The following is a 22,549-nucleotide window of genomic DNA, read 5'->3' on the forward strand; positions in this document are numbered from 1 at the left end:
TTCATTAAAAACCAGTGGCTTTTCCAAATTCACTTGTGATATGTAAAATTTCCAAAAGTATGTATCAGAGTAAATGTAAAACCAATCAACAGTTTCCAACAGCACATAAATTAAAAAAAATAATTTTGATATTTCCAAAAGTTCATAAAGAAATACATAACATTAGTGATGATAGCTTCAACAATAAACAAGTAAATATAATATCAATGATAAGAGTTTCAAATAGTAGGTAAGAAAACACAACACTGGTATTCAGTTTCCAGCAGTAAGCAAACAAGTCAACATCAGTGTTCATGATTTCTAAGAATACCTAAACACAACAATAGTGCTAATAGTTCCCAACAATACATAAAAACAACACTAGTACTCACAGCAATTCCAAAAGTACATAAATAAAAACAACACTAGTGGTGATTTGAGCTTGATGATTAGATGTCAGGTTCAATATTTAATTACATTTGATTAAACAGTAACTTCCACCCTTCATCCTTTACATGTAAAAAAATAAATTAGGATGTTCTAGCTTCATAACTTTGCGAAACCCCACATTTTTCCAACATGGTATTAATCTTCCTATTTTCACCTACAGCTGTTACTCTGTCAAAATGGTAATAAGATTTTCTTTGTTACTCAATTAACCCAAATCTAAACTGTAGAAAGCTTACCTTATCTTAAATTATCTAATATTTTGTTATTAAATGAAGCTTCTGTGGTTTTCAAACAGATATAACACACAAGCGCTTTTACAATTCACAAAGGAACTAGATATTTATAGAAAGTTAAATTTATATATTTATACTTGAACCATGATGCAATACTCTAATTCTTGCTTTATCCAATCATGTTTAAACTTTCTTTATAGCTGATTTCAAAGTTGTTTCATTAGAAATGATTAAACCACTTGACACAATAATGTCTGCACCTGCTATGTACAGCTTTAAATAATACAGTTATTAATTCCTAAAAAAAAAGTAGCCAAAGGGTTTGCAGTATTTACTGCAGTCATTTGCCTTCCCTCTAGTCAGCAGTTCAAAATTAGTCGAAGATAGCCTACACAGCTTTAGCACAGGAAGGACAGGACGAGGAAATCTGGTGGCAGTGGCAATCAAATACAAGATCTTCAAATAAGAATCATCCACCTCCCCCATATTGCCAGGCTATGCTGGCCTAATTTAAACTTAAAAAAAAAACAACATGGAAAGCTATAATGGAATTTTGATATGTCCATTGGATGGAACACAGAAATCTAAAACAAAAAGACTGTTTGTTTTTTAAACTTAGATCATTAGAGTAATAAAAAAATAGTAATAATCAGAAACTCTAATTTTTAAATTAGTTGATTATTTTCATGACAAATTATTCAATCATAGCTTTGAGTAACTGAATAGTTTATACAGCTTACTGATGCAGTAACTGCTAATAGGTAATTGATTAAATTTCCTAGCTCTGGTGTTGATGATTTCCAGAAGTATGTTAATACGTACAACAAGACTGATGATAGCTCCTAAAGGTGTAAAAATTATCCAAAATATTAGATAATACCTTTTAAGTTCACTTAATGTCTTATCTTTAATAATATCACAAGACATAATGTTATGGATTTAAAGACAAAATCAGTACAATAGGTGTTTACCTGTGTGAATCTGTTTAGAAAAGATCGAGGCAAACCCTTTCTAGCTCCTCCTTGCCTGTGTGGGTTCTGACAGCCAAATATTCTAGTTGTTTCATGCTCCACATAAAAGGTTTTCCCAAGTTCAGGTATGCAGATCTCACCACGATGATCTAAGCATCCATTCAATCCTTCTAACACTGACTGAGAAGCCAGATTCAGCTTTAATAAGAATGTAGTACATTTAATAGCTTTATCAGAGCCACATCAATCACAGAATTGAGGAAAAACAAGACAAACGTACATTTCACAAATACATAATTCATTAACAGCCATTGTTTCACCAGTAAATGCATCATGAAGTATCAATAAAACTATACCAATTACTGATGGTGTCTAATGCAAGATATAAATTCTGCATCATTCCTAAAAAAATTCTAATCTATTCTCATTTTCAAAGATGCAAACTCACAACTTCTATAAGTTTCAACTACATTGTATGACAACTGACTTTACACAATGCTAGGCTTTTAATGTTTTATTACCAATTAAAAGGTCTGAAAAGTTTCAACATTTGTAATCTCTTAACAATTTTAAAAAATCTTTTGTAATGTATCAATAAAACACCAATAAAAAATTTGAAAGCCTCATATTACAAAAAATGGAACAATAAATATTGCATTATCCTTCTTCTCTAAGGGCCATGTTGCAGTCTATATTAACAATCATATTTTGGCATACATTTCCAGGCATATTAGAAATGCACAGCAAAACATGGTTGAAAACATACACTGAAACATTGTTCAAAATTCACAGTGAAGCATCAATGGAAATGCACACTGAAACATGACACATGATGTTCTGTAATGTCCTTTAAATATTAGTAGAAATTGCAAAACGTTTGTTATTTTTTTGTTTCATGTACAAAATAAAATTGCTTTTTTGAACTGTATAAACAATTCAATACTTTTAGCAAATAATATTATGCTGAAAATAAAGCCCAATTTTTAAGTTTTGCATGAATAACACATTATTTCTGGGTATTCTATCTTGTACATAATACAGTGTGTATTTTTTAATTTGTTTTAAAAGTGGAAAGTTGATATATTACACAAAGTAGACAAATAACTGCATACTTGCAAAGAAAATATTTGGTTGTGTAAAAATTCTGAAATGAGCAACAAAACACTCCCTTGTCATAACAAGAGAAAACATGTATATGAGAGGTCTATTAACATCTGCATATTAAGCTATTTCTCTGAACAAGCAAGCCCATTATTTACCAATTGCATCAAATAAGAGATATACTGTTTATCATAATGATTCAAGTTTCATTACACTTACAAGTAGTATGTACATCATTACATATTTTAAATTATATTAAACCACTGGATAGCATTTTTAAAAATTTTACTTTTTTAGAAACTACCATTACAGTTTCCATCAATAAACAGCCCCCACTAGTACAGCGGTATGTCTCCAGATTTACAACGCTAAACGCAGGGGTTTGATTTCCCTTGGTGGGCTCGACAGATAGCCCCATGTGGCTTTGCTATAAAAAAACACACACTCACCCATCAATAAACCACAAAAAAAAAGTTTCAAGTTCAGTGTCTTGGAGGAAAAAAAACCAGTTAAATTTATACAAAAATAGCAGGAAGGTCTATTAGCATAATGACAGTATTTATACTTTGTCAACAGAGGAGTATGTTTTTTATAATATTCTATAGTATAAGATAGAAGATATTTGTCATAATTTTGTTCTATTGGAATAATAAAAAACACTAACCTCTATTAATTGATATTTTTCTTACATTAATCAACTTAATCACAATTTTGATCAACTAATTATTTAATATGACACAAATAAATGTAATCAATGTTCATGGGTAATTAATTGTATTAATTAGTAAATAGTCTAGCTGGAATGGCTTATCCTAATTTTGATCTTTTGTGACCCCAAATTAGTTTCTACTTTTAATATTCCCCACTTGCACAGATAAAGCACGTCAACAAACACAACATAGCTGCAAATATGTGATCTGTATATATATTTGCTGCTTAACCCTACCTCGTTGATTCACAAGTCAAAGACCATCAGTGCACGTGTTGACTCACATTCAAAATTTTATTGAATTACTGTCTGGTATCAAACTATGAGCGTATAATTCAAATTTTCATATTATACATTATATAATTTCTTAATTTGAAAATAAACATTAAAGAAACACTGCTTCAAATTAGATGTTTGTGGTGTCAAATTAGGAACTCAAATTAGTGATATTTACAAGCTAAGATAGAAAAAACCTTTTATCTTTTCTATTTGCTGAAATATCACTATAATTAGTGAATCAAACACTTTTCTATTTTTGTAAATGGTCCTTTATATACACTTACTTCTATATATGACATGTAAATAACCAATTGGAATCTCAATGTACACTTAGTGATTTTCTTAGCCACGTTCAAATAAAGTGGCATTCTCTCTTTCCTTGAGACAAACCTCTATGTTGATAAGTTGAGTCTTTAGCCTATTCGAAATTTCTTATTCCTTTAGATAAAACAGAGCTTAGTTATTAAACTTGATAAATTATAATGAAACTCTATGACATCAATTAGTTATTTTACAATTTTTGGTTATTCAAATGTGTATATACATAAAAACCTAAACAAATTATTTCATTTCACATCCTCCATATGCAAAATTTCTTAAGACTCAGCAAAGTACAACAAACAGCAACTGCATGCAAAGGTTGTAACTAGAAGAGATAATTGTTTGATTTATTTCTTTATTCATTGTTCTATGTTTTAAGAATAATAACTTCAAGTACTTGTTTGTAAATATTAATAGCATAATGTATAATAATTGAAAAATGACTGTATTTTACAAAATACTAGTGCACCCAAACACAGACAAGACAGGTTACTTTATAAAGACAAAAGACCAGTTTTATACTATTGGACACAATACCATGAGTGCATATGTGCCATGTTATTGTAACTTCTGTATTGTTAACCAGCTGAATGTTCAATATAATAAATGTATGATATTATGAGACTTAAACTATTTAGTCCACACATTTATCTTTTCAATTTATAATCCAGAGTCATTCTAAAACCAAATAATGCAAAATTGGTACTCATTTCCAAATTCTATATGGTGGTTACAAAATTGGTCAAATCGACTGAATCAGATTCTTTTGTAAAAATAATGTAAAATAGAAAGTTTTCTTAATAAACGTTTGATAAAGCCTTCTAGATATAAGGAATTCTCGGGTAAAATTTGAAAATTTTCTGATGCATTAAAGTATTTTTAATCTTAAAATAGAAATTACTCACATGTTGGATAGGCAACATGCAAAAATAAAGAAAGAACGTGAAAAACATTGCTTGACAAACCTTTAGACTCAAAAGAAAATTTGGTATTTTTCACTTGAAAGCATTGCAATGTTTACTGATAATCTTCCAAACTATGTGAACATGCACTAACAAATTTAAAAGTAATAACCCAAAAACTATAACAAACACAAAATGATGACCATGCACTGACCCCATGCTGAAAAGGTTAATATGCTAGTTCATATAATTAGAAAACTGTGGATGATTGAAATCTATGTTATTAAACAATTTCCATTAATCATACTTTTTGTCATAAAATTTCCAACTTACTAAAGCTAACAAAAACAGTTATTTTTTTCTGAATGCTGGAACTTATTTGCCACAATAAAGGTTGCAAATGTATAAAAGCCTAGTTGTGCTTTCCAATAATCCAATAAAATCATTATTTTCTTTAAATACTGTTTAAGGTAAAAATTTAAACTGATGATTCTTGTAATGGACTGCAACCAAAGTGTAAGTTGAGAGACTGTTCTCTCTTTGAGACAATTTTATACTTGCTTTTAATTTTCATGAATGTTCTTGCAGTGCACATTTCCAGCAATATTTCAGTGTTATGTCTCCATCCACATTTTAATGTATATTTGCAAGTATGCTATATCTTGTATTTTCACTGCAAAATCAGTTCACATTGCCAATCACAAGCTATAATATACTAATATAATCATTGTTTTATCCAAATATTCACTGACCTCATCCAGTAAAATCCACTGTCCAGCTTTAAGTGCTTGTAGAAGAGGACCATCTCTCCACTGAAACTGTCCTCCTTTCCCATCTTCTACTGGAAGGTCAGCTCCAAAAAGGTCCGAGACATCCTACAAAATAATATATTCCACAGAAATAAAATATTTTTACCCATTAAAACAAACTGATGAGATGGTTTTGGTTCTAGCATCCTAAATGAGGAGCTTAATTTTTGGACCTCTTACTTGATTTAATTAAGAAAGCTACATTTAACTACCGAACCTCTAAAGATCATCAACTAAAGTGGTGCAATGGTAGAAAAAAGAAGTGACAAACTACAAAAAACTGAGACTTGTTACTGTTACAATGCTTAGGGGAGTATTTTTATTCCACTGTTATTACACTGAAATGTTTTTCTTTCCCACTCTTATAACATTGCAGAATAGAACATTTACCTCCTACCATTACCATATTGAAAACATCAATTTCATAAAAATTTAATGTTGAAGGAAATTTATTACATCTCATTACTGTAGTGGTGGAACTTCATGATGATGAGAAACTCACTTAAAGTAAAAATGTATCTGAAGACGACTGGTATGGATATTAAAACGTTTATTAAAATAAAGTAGAAAACAATGTTTTGACCTTCTTAGGCCATCTTCAGGTTAATACCCATACCACCTGTCTTATTTCTCTCCCACTGTTATTACTACATTGAAGAAAATTGATTCTATCTCATTACTTAGTGTTGGAAATTATTTCTATCCTACTGTCATTACTAGGATTAAGAAAACTACACATCCCATTACTGAAGTGTTGGAAATTATTTCTATCCTACTGTCATTACTAGGATTAAGAAAACTACACATCCCATTACTGAAGTGTTGGAAATTATTTCTATCCTACTGTCATTACTAGGATTAAGAAAACTACACGTCCCATTACTGAAGTGTTGGAAATTATTTCTATCCTACTGTCATTACTAGGATTAAGAAAACTACACGTCCCATTACTGAAGTGTTGGAAATTATTTCTATCCTACTGTCATTACTAGGATTAAGAAAACTACACATCCCATTACTGAAGTGTTGGAAATTATTTCTATCCTACTGTCATTACTAGGATTAAGAAAACTACACATCCCATTACTGAAGTGTTGGAAATTATTTCTATACTACTGTCATTACTAGGATTAAGAAAACTACACATCCCATTACTGAAGTGTTGGAAATTATTTCTATACTACTGTTAGTAAAATATCAGAATAATCTATTTCTTTTGCTGTTATTACTATATCAAAGGGAACAAGTAGTGGGGAATTCTTATTTCTTACTAACCTTTTATAAATTTATTTCCCACCTACTACTACATTAATAATACCTTCTTTCTCTCTTTCTCTTATTAACACATTGAAAGAAATTTACTTAGTACTTATAATTCTACACTCAAAGGAATTACTGTTATTTCTACATGGAATGGAACTTATTTCTTTCATTTTTCATCAACAGAAGCTTATTTCATTCGTACTGTTATTACTACAGTAAAGGGAAAATATGTATCTTTTACTGTTATTTATTAATGTTGTAACTATATCAAGTATAACTTACCGTCTGCTCTGACAAGTTGATACGAACTAGTTGATGTCCTGAAGCTTTAGCAAGAGATGCAACTAGACTTGTTTTACCAACTCCAGGAATTCCTTCTAAGAGAATAGGCTTAGAAAGCTGCATTCCACGAAGAATTCTCTGTGCATTAAGCTGAGGTGTATGTGAATGTAATGTATAGTTCTGTGGGAAACTTTTAACTTGACTGGAACCTGTGATAACACAAAAGCCAAAACATACCTATTAAAATGTTTAAGAGATAAGTACTATATGACAGGTACCTTGATATGAACTATTAGAAAGGCACAATATATATCATATGCTATCAGAACATCTTCTATGAATTATAAAGTAGTAAAACATCCTGTATCAGGGCATCATATTTTTCACTATTAAAAAATGCCCCATAGATGTGGATCATAATATTCTCGATTAAAAAATTCTGTAAAATAGGCATGCAACATTATAGAAGTCTTTTGTGTCAGGAGTTATATTAAGCAATATTAACCTGATTTGCAAGGGTGGAGGCTAAAGTCATGATCTTTCCAAATTTTTAAATTTTTTCAACTTTCCTCTTCCTTTTTTGTAATTTGTTTTATATCACTGATGATGTAATTCTGAAGTCCTGGTTAGCTTTCATTTATTATTTATTTCTCCTTCTGATTATTCATCAACCCTTTCTGTCATCATTTCCAGCCATTATTTTCTATATTACATTTAGCACTAAAATACTTCATTTCCCTATTTGTAAACATACAAATTTTTGCTTCTTTCTATTTCTTTATGTGCCTTGTGGCATCATCAATCTTGTTCATAGATGTTAATACTTTGATTCTCACACTTCTTTTGTTACATTTCCATGAGATTTTTTCAATTCAAAATCTTGTCTCAAACTACTACTTTCAAACTTTCATACCAGTTTTCAAATTTCTTTTCTGCCCACCAATTATCCAATTTCTCATCTGTTCTCTCTCTCATATAATTTCTTATAATTCTACTTTGCTCTCTAACTAAAATATTCTTTCAATTCTTGTACATTCACTACTTATCCACTCTTCATCCTCCTTCCTCAAACATATATTTCACATTTTTCAAAACATCTTAGTGTTTTACTGTTTTATACTTTTTCTGATATTTTCTGCCTATCTTTTGTATTTCTGAATAACTCCTGCAACTCTTTCTTTTATTAGATCTTTCCTTTGTTTTTGTTCTACCATCCTTCTAATATTTTTTCAGTTGCCATCTTTATTTTTGAAAGAGGTCTTCACATTCTCAATAACAATCACCTCTTTTACATCTCCAACACTCTGTTCCTAGTTTCTCTACCACAAATGAAAAATAGGAACACCATATTAACATTCACCAAAACTTCCTCTGGTCTTTTTTTGCCTTCACCATTTCTTCCCATAATTTTTTCATTACTATCTAATTCCAGGTTTTATATATTCTGAATTTGAACTTCCATGTGATCCCATTCCATCCTCTTTCTATAATAATGCATTCAATAATTCTTACTCACTTTTATAGTTGTACAGTATCACCAAAACACCTAAAGTTCCTGTATATGTTCATCTTTCTTCCTCCCAATCATTAAACCACAAAATTCCATTTCATTTTGCTGTTTCAGTTCTCAATCTTATAATTTTCTATATCCTTTCCATACATATCCCATGTCTTCTTCCCCTTCCCCATCATAAGCTTGAACTTCTCCTTTTACAACCCTTGTGTTGGAAATTTGTTTTGCATTTTCTTTAATACATTTTTTGTTCACTAGTACCCGTTTCACCTCCTAGTTACTATACACTGCAAAATACTTCCAGTTTTTTGTTATTAACTGGAATTCACATTTCCTTTCCTCCCTTCAATTTAACTATAAACACACACACAATCTTAAATTCCTGTTATTAAAATCTTTATTTGCTCATTATTTTCTCTCTTTCATCCATTTAACTTTTAATTTGTACCTAACATTAAGTTCCTTGTAGATAGCACAAAGAAGTACAAGGTAATTAAGTTTCTTCTTTATAATACTTTCAAAATTCTGTTATTTTGGTTTCTCACTTTGTTTTCATATTTTTATAAATACTTATTTTTTAAAAATAATCCTGCCACAGTTAACACTAATATTCCAGCACCTTTCCCTTGCTTTCTGACTTTTTATTACTTTCCTTCTTTTCTCTCTTTTTGTATTACATCACTTTTCTCTTTTATAATTTTCCTTCTTTCTTCTTTTTCTTAACTTATTGTTCTTCTCTTCTGCCCATTTTCTTCTTTTACATTTTTTTTCTTATTTTTCAAACATCAATCTTACATCCTTTATCCCAGTTTTTTACTTCCAATTTTTCATTGTCCTACCAAATTTTGGTCTTCAATTATTATCTTATCATATCACAAGCTCTTTCTCCTTTTTAGCCACTTGAAACAGCTTCTTTATTCCTTTCTGATATAAAATTTTATATATTTCAAATGTGTTTTGTTTCTCATCCTTGTTTTAATTTCACTGTTATAAATCTTAGCCTCTTTACATTCTTACTCAAAGTATATTAACAATTCCCAAAGGTGCATAAATATTTTCTAATTAATTTTTTCACAATTTCTTGTGATTCTTCACAAGTGTGTTCTGCATTTCCCTTAACACCTTTAAAATATCAATTTTGTCTTCTACTCAGGTCTGCCTTCAGTTTTTCATATTTTTTTCCATCACTTCCACTAAATGAATTTTTCAAGCCACAATTGTTTAGTCAGTTTCATATATTGATAAAATGTCATGCTTCAATATGTATGGGAGTAACAATGTACACACTGCTATAACTAAATAAAATTCCATAAAATTTTATTTAATGTTGACAAAATATTTAAATGTATACATTTTTATCTAATCCTATTCATACTAAGTACTTTTAAGGTGTTGAGAGAACACTCATACATGAGATTTTACAATTCAGTTGAAAATGATAATTTGAACTCCATTACAAAAACGTTTAACTCAAAAATATATTATAATCAATATCTTGTAATTTTTAAAAACTTATTATTCTACAGTTAATAAAGTAATACAAAAGTAATGTATACTTTTTTTTATATCTGCAAAGCTCCAAGAAGCCTTGTTCATAGTTTTTAGTTTTACTGCCCATCTCATATGATAGCTTTACATGTTCTAAGATATCATCTCCTCTCCAGAGTATATTATCTATTTCTTGATTTTCATGCATTTTATCATGACTTTTTCTGCTTAGTTTCCATATGCTTTGGTTGCTACCCTTTATAGTATCACTGCAACAGATATGAAATCATCACCATTACCATGATGTGCCATCTTACTCAGAAGAGTTGACTGTCATAATCCTTCACTTGTCTGTTCTATGATTTTCTCATCAGGTCTTCATATTTTGCTATCTCAGTCTACTCTTTAACTTTTGCTTTCCACTCTGTTCTTGATCTTTCCATATGTCTTTTCTTTTCTATCTGATCCTCCAGTAGGACTGTTGGATGTTGTCCCACCTTATAATATGGTCAAAAATACTTTCCTCCTCCTTATAGTTGGTACAACATATCTTTTAACATTCACTATATTGAAAACTTTTTCATTTGTTACCCTATCTGTCCAGGATATTTTCATCATCTTTCTGTACACCCTCATTTCAAATGCTTCCATTTTGTTAATCAATGATCATGTCAAGGTCCATATTTCACAGCCATATAACATATATAGCACTTTATGATTCTCTTTCTTGTTTTTACACTAATGTTTTTTTATGTCAAACTTGTTTTCATATTCTTAACCCTTAAATGGCATCTATTATCAGTTCATGCTGCCATCTACAACATTCCCACTGTTTAAAGACACCTCTTGCCAACCTCAATTCCCTTCACTATTTCAGTTTCACATTTTCCATCACCTGTTATGGTCTGACCCAAGTATGTGAAGTTCTCTATTTGTTGTATGTCTCTTTCATCTACTTTTTTCTGGCTTATTATCATGTCTACTTACCAGCATACCATTTGTATTCCTAACATTCATTTTAATTCCATAAATATTTCCTACATTATTTGCATCATTCAAAATGTCTTGCAAGTCTATTCTGTTTCAGCCATCAGTACAGTGTCTTCAGCACATCTTAAATTGTTTATCACCATGCCACCAATCTTAATACCTTTATTACTCTAGTGCTACAAAAGACATTTTCTGTGTACAAATTAAATAGACATTGGAAGAATACACATTCCTGGTATATTTTTTTTATTATTATTTGTATTTCTGATGATAATCCCTCTTTGGTCCTTATGAATGCTTTTTGGTTCAAATACAGATCTAGTATCAGCTGCAGATCTTTGTAATTTATACCCAGGCTTTTCAAGCATTCTTTCAATGGTTTTCATGGTTGACCCTTACAACAGATTTTTTTATAATCATTGAAACACACATACATTTTTCTCACTATTTAAATATTTTTCTGCCATATTGTTCTTAAATTAGAGATTCTCTCTCTTGTTCTGTCTCCTGTAATAAATCAACACTGAGCTCCATTTATTTCTTCTTTATGAATTTCTCAATAGTAGAATCTTCAATGTGACTTTTAATATGCATCTCATCAGACATAGTGTCCTGATGAAATTAGTTTTGGAAAGAGCTATAAAGCAAGTTTAAATATGACTAGGTAGAGTAAGAATTAAATATACTATGTTAGAGTAGTTTTATGACATTTTTGCTAGTCAGAGTTCCTTTAGTATTTATCGTAAGTATTCAATGAGAAGTTTTGAAGGCTTAGAAAAAAACAATAAGTTTGATAATTATTTTGTTTTTTATATATTCTTTTTATTTATAGTGTTTGTTTTCAAGTTAACTTATATATGAAAGCTAAAGAAAATTTATCAGATGAGAAACAACCAGATAATCTCAGATTTACTGAGAATAAGTAGTAGGTATTGGTAAAATATTCTAATAACTCAAACCATCATTTACTAAATATCATTCTTGTTTATGATATTCAAACAATGTAAATAAACTGGTTTACTATGCTCTTAATTATTTTCAATTGTATTAGTGATATGTTTTAAATAAAACATTACTGTTATCAAAGATAGTAAAATATGAAAACATGTCTCAACGTGTGACGGTCAATTGCACCATTAATTTGCAAAAGAGAAGCAGTGAGTGGTGATGATTAGCTGCCTTCTCTCTAGTCTTACACTGCTGAATTAGGGAAAGCAAATGCAGATATCCCTCTTGTAGCTTTGCATGAAATTCAAAAGAAACAAAACAGAAACAAATACTTCCTAATTGATGAATCCATATTTTTGAGACAGCAATGAAATTACAGTCATGAAAGTTAAGAAATATTTTCTGAAATTGAAATTTCTGAAGAGAGTTTTGAAGTTTTAGTGTAAATGTTTTAGAAAGAAAAAATTTAATAAAAGAAAGTAAAGTTGAGGAAGGTTCAGGAAAGCATCACCAAAAGGTTTATCTTTTTCACTTCTTAAAGGGAAAAAAGTAGTTGAAAAATTTGCAAGTTGTAAAAAAAAAAAAGAAGATAATATGAGAATATGAAAAATGTCAGAAGAAATGTTACAAGTAATTAAACACAATTAAATAAAAAGCAAGAGAATTTTAAGAAATAAAAACAAGTGGATAGCTTACAAGTAGGAACTGAAAGGAAAAGAGAAAAGCAGAGAAAAGACAGTTTGAAATGAAATTTAAATTTTGAAAAAAGGATTAGTAGAAACCACAAAAAAAAAAGTGAATTAGAAAATAAGAGTAGATATTATAAAATCTGAACACCTCCTAACTGGACCTGGCATAGACAAATGTTAAGGGTGCTTGACTCATACAGGGACAGTAAATGCAGATAGCTATCATGCAACTTTGCATGAAATTCAAAGGAAACAAAACAGAAACAAACACTTCCTATTTGGTGAATCAACTTATAATACACACTTTATGTCATAACAGAGATATCACACATTATGCCATATTATAAAAATCACATATGACAGGAATTGCAGTTAAAGCACTTTTAGAAAAGTTCTATATCATATATATATAATAGTATACATAAAAAAAATTGTTGTATGATATGTGTCATAGCCTACACTATTATAAAGGATATGTATGATAGATTATATGTGCCACGAAAAATGTTTTGCAGACCCTATCAGACAAGTTCTGTATCATGGGAATAACCATATACATTTTACAAAGTATTTATTACCATGACATTAAGATTAAGCTGTTTGCTTATTACAGTCAAAGCCCTGTGTAGTTTAGTTCCTAAAAACTCACAACTCTTTCAACCACAAACTTGATAATTTTCCAAAGTTTTTATAATACAATAGCCCAATAAGTGTCTCAAGTAAAATCTTTCAAAGTGAATCTCAAAACTACTGTTCAAAATTGACCTGTAGAAATCAGTGATTTGTTATTTGTTTACTTTATAGCTAGAAAGAAAAATTGTTCATAAACTGTATTGTATCTTAATTAACTTTACAAAAAGCAAGCAACAAACTGTAAACTAATCTATTGTAAAAACAGCATTATTTTTGTTACACTCAAATGAAGATATCATAAAATAACATGTAAAACTTCACAATGAACTAACCTGTTGAAATGTAAAATGGTTTTATGCCAAATGTATCTAGTGTGGAATAAACCTTCAAACTTGATTCCTTGTCTGAAGTGAAAAACAGTCCACAGCTTTCAAGATCATTATACTGTCCAGTATACTTCTTAACTTGCCAATGTAGAAAATGTAAACTCTCATTTCTGACTTTATTTATTTCTCTACTGGTTCCAATACTTGTCACCCCTAGTTAAACACACAAAACTCATGGCTTAAACACTTTATGCATCCAGATATTAAATTTAATAATTTATTTTAAAATATTAGAAATGCCTTTATAAAAATTATGCAGTTAATGGACAAATACAAACTGAGTTTAATGTTCCAGAAGTAACCTCAATGATCCCCCTCCAACAGGGAACTCCATGAATAACATGAAAAATATTGTGCAGACATAAAACTTAAAAATCAATTATTCTATAAAACTGCACTCAACACTTTTAAGTACAAAAATAGAAAATATAGAGCCTTATTAAACAGAAGCAAAACAAAAAAGGAGGCTATTTGACAATACAAATATATTTATGTAAATTACTTCAGCCCATCAAACACTAATTTAAAAATTGAAATTTTACACAATTTTATAAAAATCTTCTCAAAAATTTAATTTTAAATACATAAGAGTGAAACTATACAGTAATAACTACCTTACATCTACTTTACCAAGGTAAGTTTTTAATGAAAATAAAACACAAATTTTTTCAATCTAATGGTTTCTCTACTATAAAAGCTCAAACATATAATAATTCTGTCACCTATCACTATTTATAACATTAAAACCTCAAAAGATCTACACGTGACAGATAAAAGCAATTTAACCAATCAATACAAGAAAAAAAAAATTCATGGACCAAATAACAATGTGTTCAGTTATTTGACTGAGATTCTGTTTATCTTGTAGTACTTAGACAATTTCTTGAATAAGGATTTTAACATAATTTAATGGTGCCTATGAAGAACATATTGACAAAACATGAAAAGAAAAAAACATCTATTGATGAAAACTGATTGAACAATCTACTGATACAGCATCAATAAAATGATTATATTAATGTTACATGAACAGGAAGTGGCTAGTGATATAAGAGAAGAAAAAATCTGATACAACACAAATAAAAATAATGTTTGATAAACCAAAAACAGGAAATATTAATTGGAGGAACTCATCCATCCAACAACAATTAAAAAAATGTTGATGCAGCATTAATAATTTATTAGTATAACATAATCATGAAAAACCTCTTGGTACAAGATGAGTAGGAAGAATCCAAAGATGCAACATGAATAAAAATAATTTACTGAGGCAATACAAATAGTAAATCTATCTCTATTGATACAACATGAACTTGAAGAAACTTTAAATATGACATAAGAAGAAATAATTTACTGCTGTAATACAAACAGGAAAAATATAATCATGCACCATTAGCTATAAATCATGAATATAATACAAGTATACTGCCCAAAAACTAAATAACATATTTGTAAAAGATCATTTCCTCTCACTTTGATTGGTGGTAATATAAAAACTAAATAAAACAACATACGTAAGTTCACAAGTCTGACATCAAAAAATAAACACTATATCTGAAATGTTGACACAAAGTATTTTACACACCTGAACCCAAACTATCTAGAAATACCAGACAACCTCCATGAATATAAGTGGACCCCACAGTCAACTTTCCATCCTTACTTCCTTCAGTACACTGGTTAATGAAGTCCACCCATGATAGGATGTCTCTGATACTCACAGTACACCTAAAACAAGGAAAAATTATTTTTATAATGTCAGTTGGCAGAGCATGGTACTTTATAGTAACATAATATCACAACAACACTCACAATAATGTATATCACAAAACTGTTTACTTGCACATTATGGCTTTCTAACACAAACAGTGTATAGTATTTCAAACTATACTCTGTTGTATGTTGCTACCAATGAGATCTTTAAGTCAAAGGTCATCAGGCCAGTTGAGTACAGCATAAAATGAATTGTTATTACATTGTAACTTATGAGTCAACAATCATCAAAATATTAAATGCATAAGCTGGTGAAACATGATATTTAGTACTTCTGATGAGTTCTAGTATGGGCAATAGCATTCAATAAACAAAGTGTTATTGAAATGCTATTTATTTTCTTTTTCCTTGAAGTCTGTATCAGACAACTAAATAACAATGAGATGTAAATTAAACAGTTTTATTGTGAAACTATATAACACATATTTGTACTTGTTAATAAGTTCTCACTGTACACAGTCAATCCCCTGACACAATTTTAATTTCAAAGACTCATACTAGCTAAAATAAAAGTATCCACAGTAAAACTTAAAGTTCAGAAGTCAACTTGTACAAATACTATTAAAGCACCATTAGCCTACCTTCTACCAATGCTGTTATTTGTAAACCATTGAACAAATTCTCCAATGGCTTGACCACACCATGTTCCAAGATTCAGTTTCACTTCAGAACTAATGTTGTGCTCTACAATATCTTGTACATCTGTTAAGGTAAATGATGATGAACACCAGATTTCAGTAAAACGATTCCTAAGGGCAGGAGAAAGCTAAAAACAAAATTACATTATATAATTTTAACACTTTCAAATTATCTATTAACAAAAATAAAAATTGTGTGTAATTTTCCTTATTCAAATAAATTATTATATAAAAGAAATAGCAATCTTTCACAAAGGCACATTTATGGTATTCAGTGTCTTTCTATAGAATATCTTGTTATGGAAAACATTTGCGATGAATAGATGAGATTTTATACAATAATTATTCTGCATACTAAATATCTAATTTTAACTCTAAAACATGCATGCTCTTGAAATTATGCAAAATACTTTTTAAAACTTAAATATTTAAATGACCTTTTACATTTAAAAAATGTAATAGACTAATTAGACAATATTTTACACATATCTATTTTAATACTCTTGAAAGAAAATGACAGTAATTAACTTGTAAAAAGTTGTGCTTTAATAAAAAATTATAATAAAAGTTCAGTATTTAAATCTAACCTCTTTCTTTCCATAGTCTCCTCCAGGGTTCATTGTGGCAATAAACCAAAATCCTTTCTCAGCCTTGACAATGTAGCTTTCATCAGACATGCCTGTATCTCCCTTTTCTGCTAACAATATTGTTTGTTCCTGTTCCAGAACGCTATTCAACCTCTCAAGCACAGAATCTTCAGCCAATGAGATTTCATCAGCCAAAAAGACACCACCTTCTTTCATAGCCAAAACTAATGGTCCATCCACCCACTCAAAGAGCTTATTACTTGTCTGAAATAACAAAAGACACATTAAAAGAAATATCTGTAGTGAATGACAATAACCGAAGAAGGTTGAAATGTTGTTCACTCCTCTACATAGAATTTTCTCTACCCATACCAACCGTCTTTACATACACACACACACACAAAACACATTAACTCCATGGTACTTACTGTACTTTATAAATGCATACCTTATTTTTCTTAGTTAAAATACAACATAAAAAAAACTTGAATAAAAACAGCACATTTTAAGTCAAATTTCTTGCAGCTCCAAGACTTTTTCACTGTAAGATCGTATGAATCACACAAAAATGTAAAGAAAAATACTGTTACTATTGCAATTAATCCCACTACCTTCTGTTGAGGTCTCCTACGTATTTTACACTAAAAACAAAAGTGAAATCATAAAGACGTTTGTTCAGTTTTTAAACTGATTGACATAACTGGCAATAATATAATATAGCTCAATACAATGCAATATGTGGACTCTAACACTAATGAATGGTATTTAAAGAAATCAGTGAATTGAGGGTTAAACTTATACACACATGATAAATTATTAAGTCTCTGTGACAATAGGTCAAAAAGTATCAACTCATTTTACATGAATAGTAAAAGTCTGTGCTTACTTCCTCCTCAAAGTGGCGAACAGGACGTAAACCACCAAGAAAATCTGAAGCTTCAGAATGCATGTGACAATTGACTGTGAAGAGTCTTTTCTTATTTAATTCTGCATATAACTGGGCTATTGTTGTCTTACCACATCTGAAATAAAAAAATACACTCTATAAACATAGTGCATGTTACAATTGACCATGATGTCTTTCTTCCTACTCAACTACATATGTACAGTACTGTACAAAAATGTTACAACAAGTCAAAAATTAGATTTCAGGCTACTTTCAAAGAAACAATGAGAAGTAAATCACAAATGAAACATCAACATTTAATTAATCTTCATATTTAGTACAATAGAAACTGTGGAAGTGCTTGAGTTCAGCAAAAAGTTAATATTCTGTGTGTTCCCACTTTGCTTTAATAACTCCAGACAGTCTTTCGGGCATTGTTGCAACAGACTTAAAGTTTCCTTTGGGATTTTGCTCCATAGGTCTCTAATACAGTCCCCATAAAGTATCTTTGAAAGTAACTTTTGATTTTTCAGGTTTTTAATCTATCAAACATCAGATCTGCTCAACTGGGTTGAGATCGGGGCTCTATGGGCCATTGCATCTCTTAAATGACTCTGGCAGCTTCTTTTTAGATAAGTAATTTTTACATAATTTGGACGAGCATTTGGAGTACTTATCTTTTTGCAGCAGAATCCTTTACTAATATATAATACACAAACCACTGGGTATACCATGACCTATCAGCATCTGATGTTATTTGCTCAACTCACAATCTGAGGGTCAAAAATTTAAATTACTGTTATCAAACACGCTCATCCAATATGATTTCAAATTGGGCCAGCCAACCCCACACTAGGTGGATTAAGGTCATATTGGCAAAAAAAAAAACATTAGCAAAATTCTAAACAAACCCACTATTGGTAGCATGAGAGAAGAAATAATCCACATACACATTTAAAGTACAAACCAACATGCTCAGCCTATGCCACACACATACAGAACAAAATGCTGGACTTACCCAGTATCACCCACTAAAAGTACTGGTTCACCAAACTGGAGTGCCTGACCAACTAGCACAGCTAACCTTCGTATGTTATAAGTCCACACCAAATGTTGAAAACCTTCAGGAAGTTTACATTCAGTAACATCATTTAGAACACTTTTTGTTGTGGTAGAAGAGTTTTGGCATTTAGTGAAGAGTTTTACAGGGTCTACTTTTCGCTTGATATGTTTTTCTAATACCTCCTGAATGATCTTGGCCTCTTCGGGACGACGAACTCGACCAGCTAACAGCATGTAACCTAGTAAATATGTTTAATGAACAAAAATGTCAAAGACTGCCTTGAAAATTGCATTTCTAGAAAAATCACTAAAATATGCTGAAAAAATTTCAGAAGTCATTTTCACACTAAAAAAATACAAAATTAGCACCATTTTCAAAATTACTACCACCTTTAAATACTTAATAAATAGCTTTGTTTCATTTAATTTATAAAACTGTTACTTTCTCTGTAATTCTTGCTTAACAAATTTTAAGCTTAATACTAGTTTCAAACTTTTATCATAAATTTTGTGCCATCTTACCATCTCTAAACTTACAAAATGCTGAGTGATACTTTCAACCACACCAAACAAAAAGTTTAATAACCCCTTAAAATTTACAAAATAAAGATTGAATACTACTTTCAGGATTACTTCAAACACTAAATGCAGTTTGCAGTTTGCAGGTTGCTTGAACAATAATTTTTAGAGCAATAAATAATGTTTAAACATTTTTAATAGTAGCTGGTTTCCCCCCCCCAAACAAAAAATGGCAAGTTATTTGCTTATTATTCTCCTACTTTGAATGATTGTTCACAATACATGACATTTTCATGAACACTTCAAAGCAAACCCTTTTCCATTACATTCACCATGAAAGTGTCTTACTATAATGAACATAGCGTATATGTCAGTATCTACATACGCAACTAACATTCCTGCATCATCTACTAAGTAGCACCATAAATAAAAATTCTAACAAATTTCACACTTAGGGTATTCCAGATTCATAAAAGTTGGTATGTGCATCAACCATTTCTTTATAATATAGCACAATTTTAAATAAAAGCATTCTTCTCACAACAAGAACATGACTTAAACTAAGACTGTATGTGAGGGTTTGATTTTATCTTTATTGATGTAATTTTTAAATGAAGTACTGAGAAACTGGAGTTTTTAAAAATATTTTTCGATAAACAGTACTACTTTTAATATACAAAAACATTACAGTTTAATACTATGGTTACTACAAATTAGCACAAACAGCTACTCATAGGGTAGCATTTCTGTTGGTATACACAGACTAGTATTTTAGAAAAGATATTACTGGACATTAGTTATTATAAACAAAGTACTGTAAAACTGAATAAAGGGAAGTTTACGCCCATAAAATCTCACAATGTACAATTAGCACACAGATAAAAATGAGAAACAAGTCCTAACACTGAACACACTTTTCTATACATTAACACTAAACACTATTGCTCTCTTATAGTTTCTCAGAGTGAGGAAACAAAAAAAAACAGCATACTTACCTTCATCAGCAATATGTTGATCCCAGTCATAAAACTTAGTAGTTGGGGAACGAGCAAGGCGATATCGTTCTCCCCACCTAAACAGATCTCTTAGAGTACCATATCCCTGTTTTCCAGCAAAAACACCACTTTCTCTACGTCGCATCTTAGAATTACAAAAAAAAGGCAAAAATTAAATGGTTTGAAGTTTTCTAATCTCATAAAATCTAGTACTCTATAACTATTTACAATGAATGTGCTATAAATAAGTAAAATTGGAAAGTCAGTAGAAGTAGTAAACAGCATCATCAGTTGTATATCAACGGTTATCAAAGTGAATGGTTTATTTCTTCTTCTTTTTTATAAACTGATTACTTTCAATAACTGTTTGACTTCAATCAAACCATTCCATCAGAATGTTTATTTCTATTTCACACTATTTTGTTAAATAATGATGCAAAACCCAACAAATCTCTAACAGACTTCTATAGGTAGCCATCAGTAGTACGAAATGACAGTCTTGCATCTTTAAAAATTAATAATAATAATTCTGAGATTAAAAACATGAGATTGAAGAGAAAAAACTAACAAATGAGCTACAATAAAAGATAAAATCTTTATTTTTTTATTAAATATTCCTCAGATGTCCACAACTTAGTAGTATAATTAATCATTTTAAACTAAACAGAAAATGTTTAATTTTCCATTAATCTTCTGACAAATGAGTAGTATCCTTAAGAAACCTGAATTTTTTTAGGAACTGAGCAATTGTATTATAAAGATAAATGTGTATACAAATGATAATACCTGCAAATCATGCATTACAGCAATAAGTTTCTTGCAATATGACATAGGGAGATAACATCGTTGATGTAAGATAGTCTCTAGTTCTGACTTGGGAATTTCAGTGAAATGAAGCTCAATGAAACGATCACGGAAAGCTCGGGAAAGAACCTAAGATTAAAACAAACTTGTTAACATGTTATTCACAGCAACACAGTACTGAATTAGAAAATCTAAAACTTATACAGTTTAAATGATACTGAAGCTTATTATAAATATATTAGTTCAGAGTTTTGTGTTATTTTACAATGATGTAATCAAGTAAAACAAAACTTGGTAAGCCTTTCACAATTAAACTGTTATTTTGATATGAAAATGAGAGGAAATGAAAACAAATAATGCCTTATTGAGGTTGAAATGTTCAGCAACTAATGTGCTTTTTCTTAGTTGTTACTGGATTAATGAATATGAGAAACTTAGTCAAAAAGGAAAAAAAAAAAAGCTCATTTATTCCTATGTACATCTTCAGATGATTTTGCTTTATGCTGACTTGAATTGTTAATAAGAAAAAAAGAACCTGACTTTCTTGCAATATCTTTAGATAATTTTACTGAGGATTTTGATATTATAGGTATCACTGATACTTGGTTCGATTTGAACAACTTTTACAAGAGAAATGTTTTGAAACACTGGGCTACAGGTTATTTAGTAGAGATAGAGTACTGAAAAATGGGGCTAAAGTAACTTTATCTTTATATGTGAGAAGTGAATTGCATCCTGTTGAGTTAGTACACATTCAAGAAATTAGCACTGAAGTTGAGTCAGTTTAGGTTTGTGTTAGTGGATATAAACGGATAAACTCTTGTAATTGGGACTTGTTACAGACCACCAGGTCAGAATGCAAAAGTCAAGGTGAAACTGTATAATGAGATCAGAATTATAGCTGAAAAAAGATGTTATTATGAGAGAATTAAATTTCAGGGATACTGATTAGGAAAACTGAGTGACTGTTAGGAGGATGGATTTTTGGAAATTGTTCAAAATACTTTTATACATTTAACATTAGTATTCGACGTGAATATAATAAACAGAGTTGTGGTTGGTGAGCATTAAAGTACAAGTAACCATTGCACTATAAGGTTTGGGATTTTACTAGATGTACAACTGAGGAAGAATAGTACCCTGATTAAAACTTTCAGGAAAGCTAATTTTGATGGAAAGAGACATGATCTGGCTTCTGTAGAATGAACTAAAGAGTTGAGAGAGAATCTTGATCAGATGTAGGAAGCATTTAGGGAAAAAAATGATATGCATACAGAACTTATATACTCCAAACAGAAAAATAAGGGCAATAGAATGGACAGGACAGTATGCTTTAGTA

The 22,549-nt window shown here is 30.1% G+C and overlaps 1 protein-coding gene across 3 annotated transcripts in view; it reads right to left on the reverse strand.

The window, feature by feature from the left end:
• LOC143239260 (midasin) overlaps window positions 1-22,549 on the reverse strand; it is a 217,603-nt gene that overhangs the window by 133,250 nt on the left and 61,804 nt on the right. For all 3 annotated transcript variants that reach the window (XM_076480175.1, XM_076480174.1, XM_076480176.1), the window contains exons 26-36: window positions 21,193-21,339; window positions 20,407-20,551; window positions 18,849-19,131; window positions 17,831-17,966; window positions 16,945-17,208; window positions 16,301-16,485; window positions 15,532-15,674; window positions 13,893-14,099; window positions 7,300-7,508; window positions 5,698-5,820; window positions 1,634-1,831 (exon numbers count right to left, since the gene is read on the reverse strand). In XM_076480175.1, the coding sequence (XP_076336290.1) occupies window positions 1,634-1,831; window positions 5,698-5,820; window positions 7,300-7,508; window positions 13,893-14,099; window positions 15,532-15,674; window positions 16,301-16,485; window positions 16,945-17,208; window positions 17,831-17,966; window positions 18,849-19,131; window positions 20,407-20,551; window positions 21,193-21,339 (2,040 nt within the window). The remainder of the gene's footprint in view (window positions 1-1,633; window positions 1,832-5,697; window positions 5,821-7,299; window positions 7,509-13,892; window positions 14,100-15,531; window positions 15,675-16,300; window positions 16,486-16,944; window positions 17,209-17,830; window positions 17,967-18,848; window positions 19,132-20,406; window positions 20,552-21,192; window positions 21,340-22,549) is intronic.

Source organism: Tachypleus tridentatus, chromosome 13, assembly GCF_004210375.1.
Source record: "Tachypleus tridentatus isolate NWPU-2018 chromosome 13, ASM421037v1, whole genome shotgun sequence".
In the NCBI taxonomy this organism is placed as follows: Eukaryota; Metazoa; Arthropoda; class Merostomata; order Xiphosura; family Limulidae; genus Tachypleus; species Tachypleus tridentatus.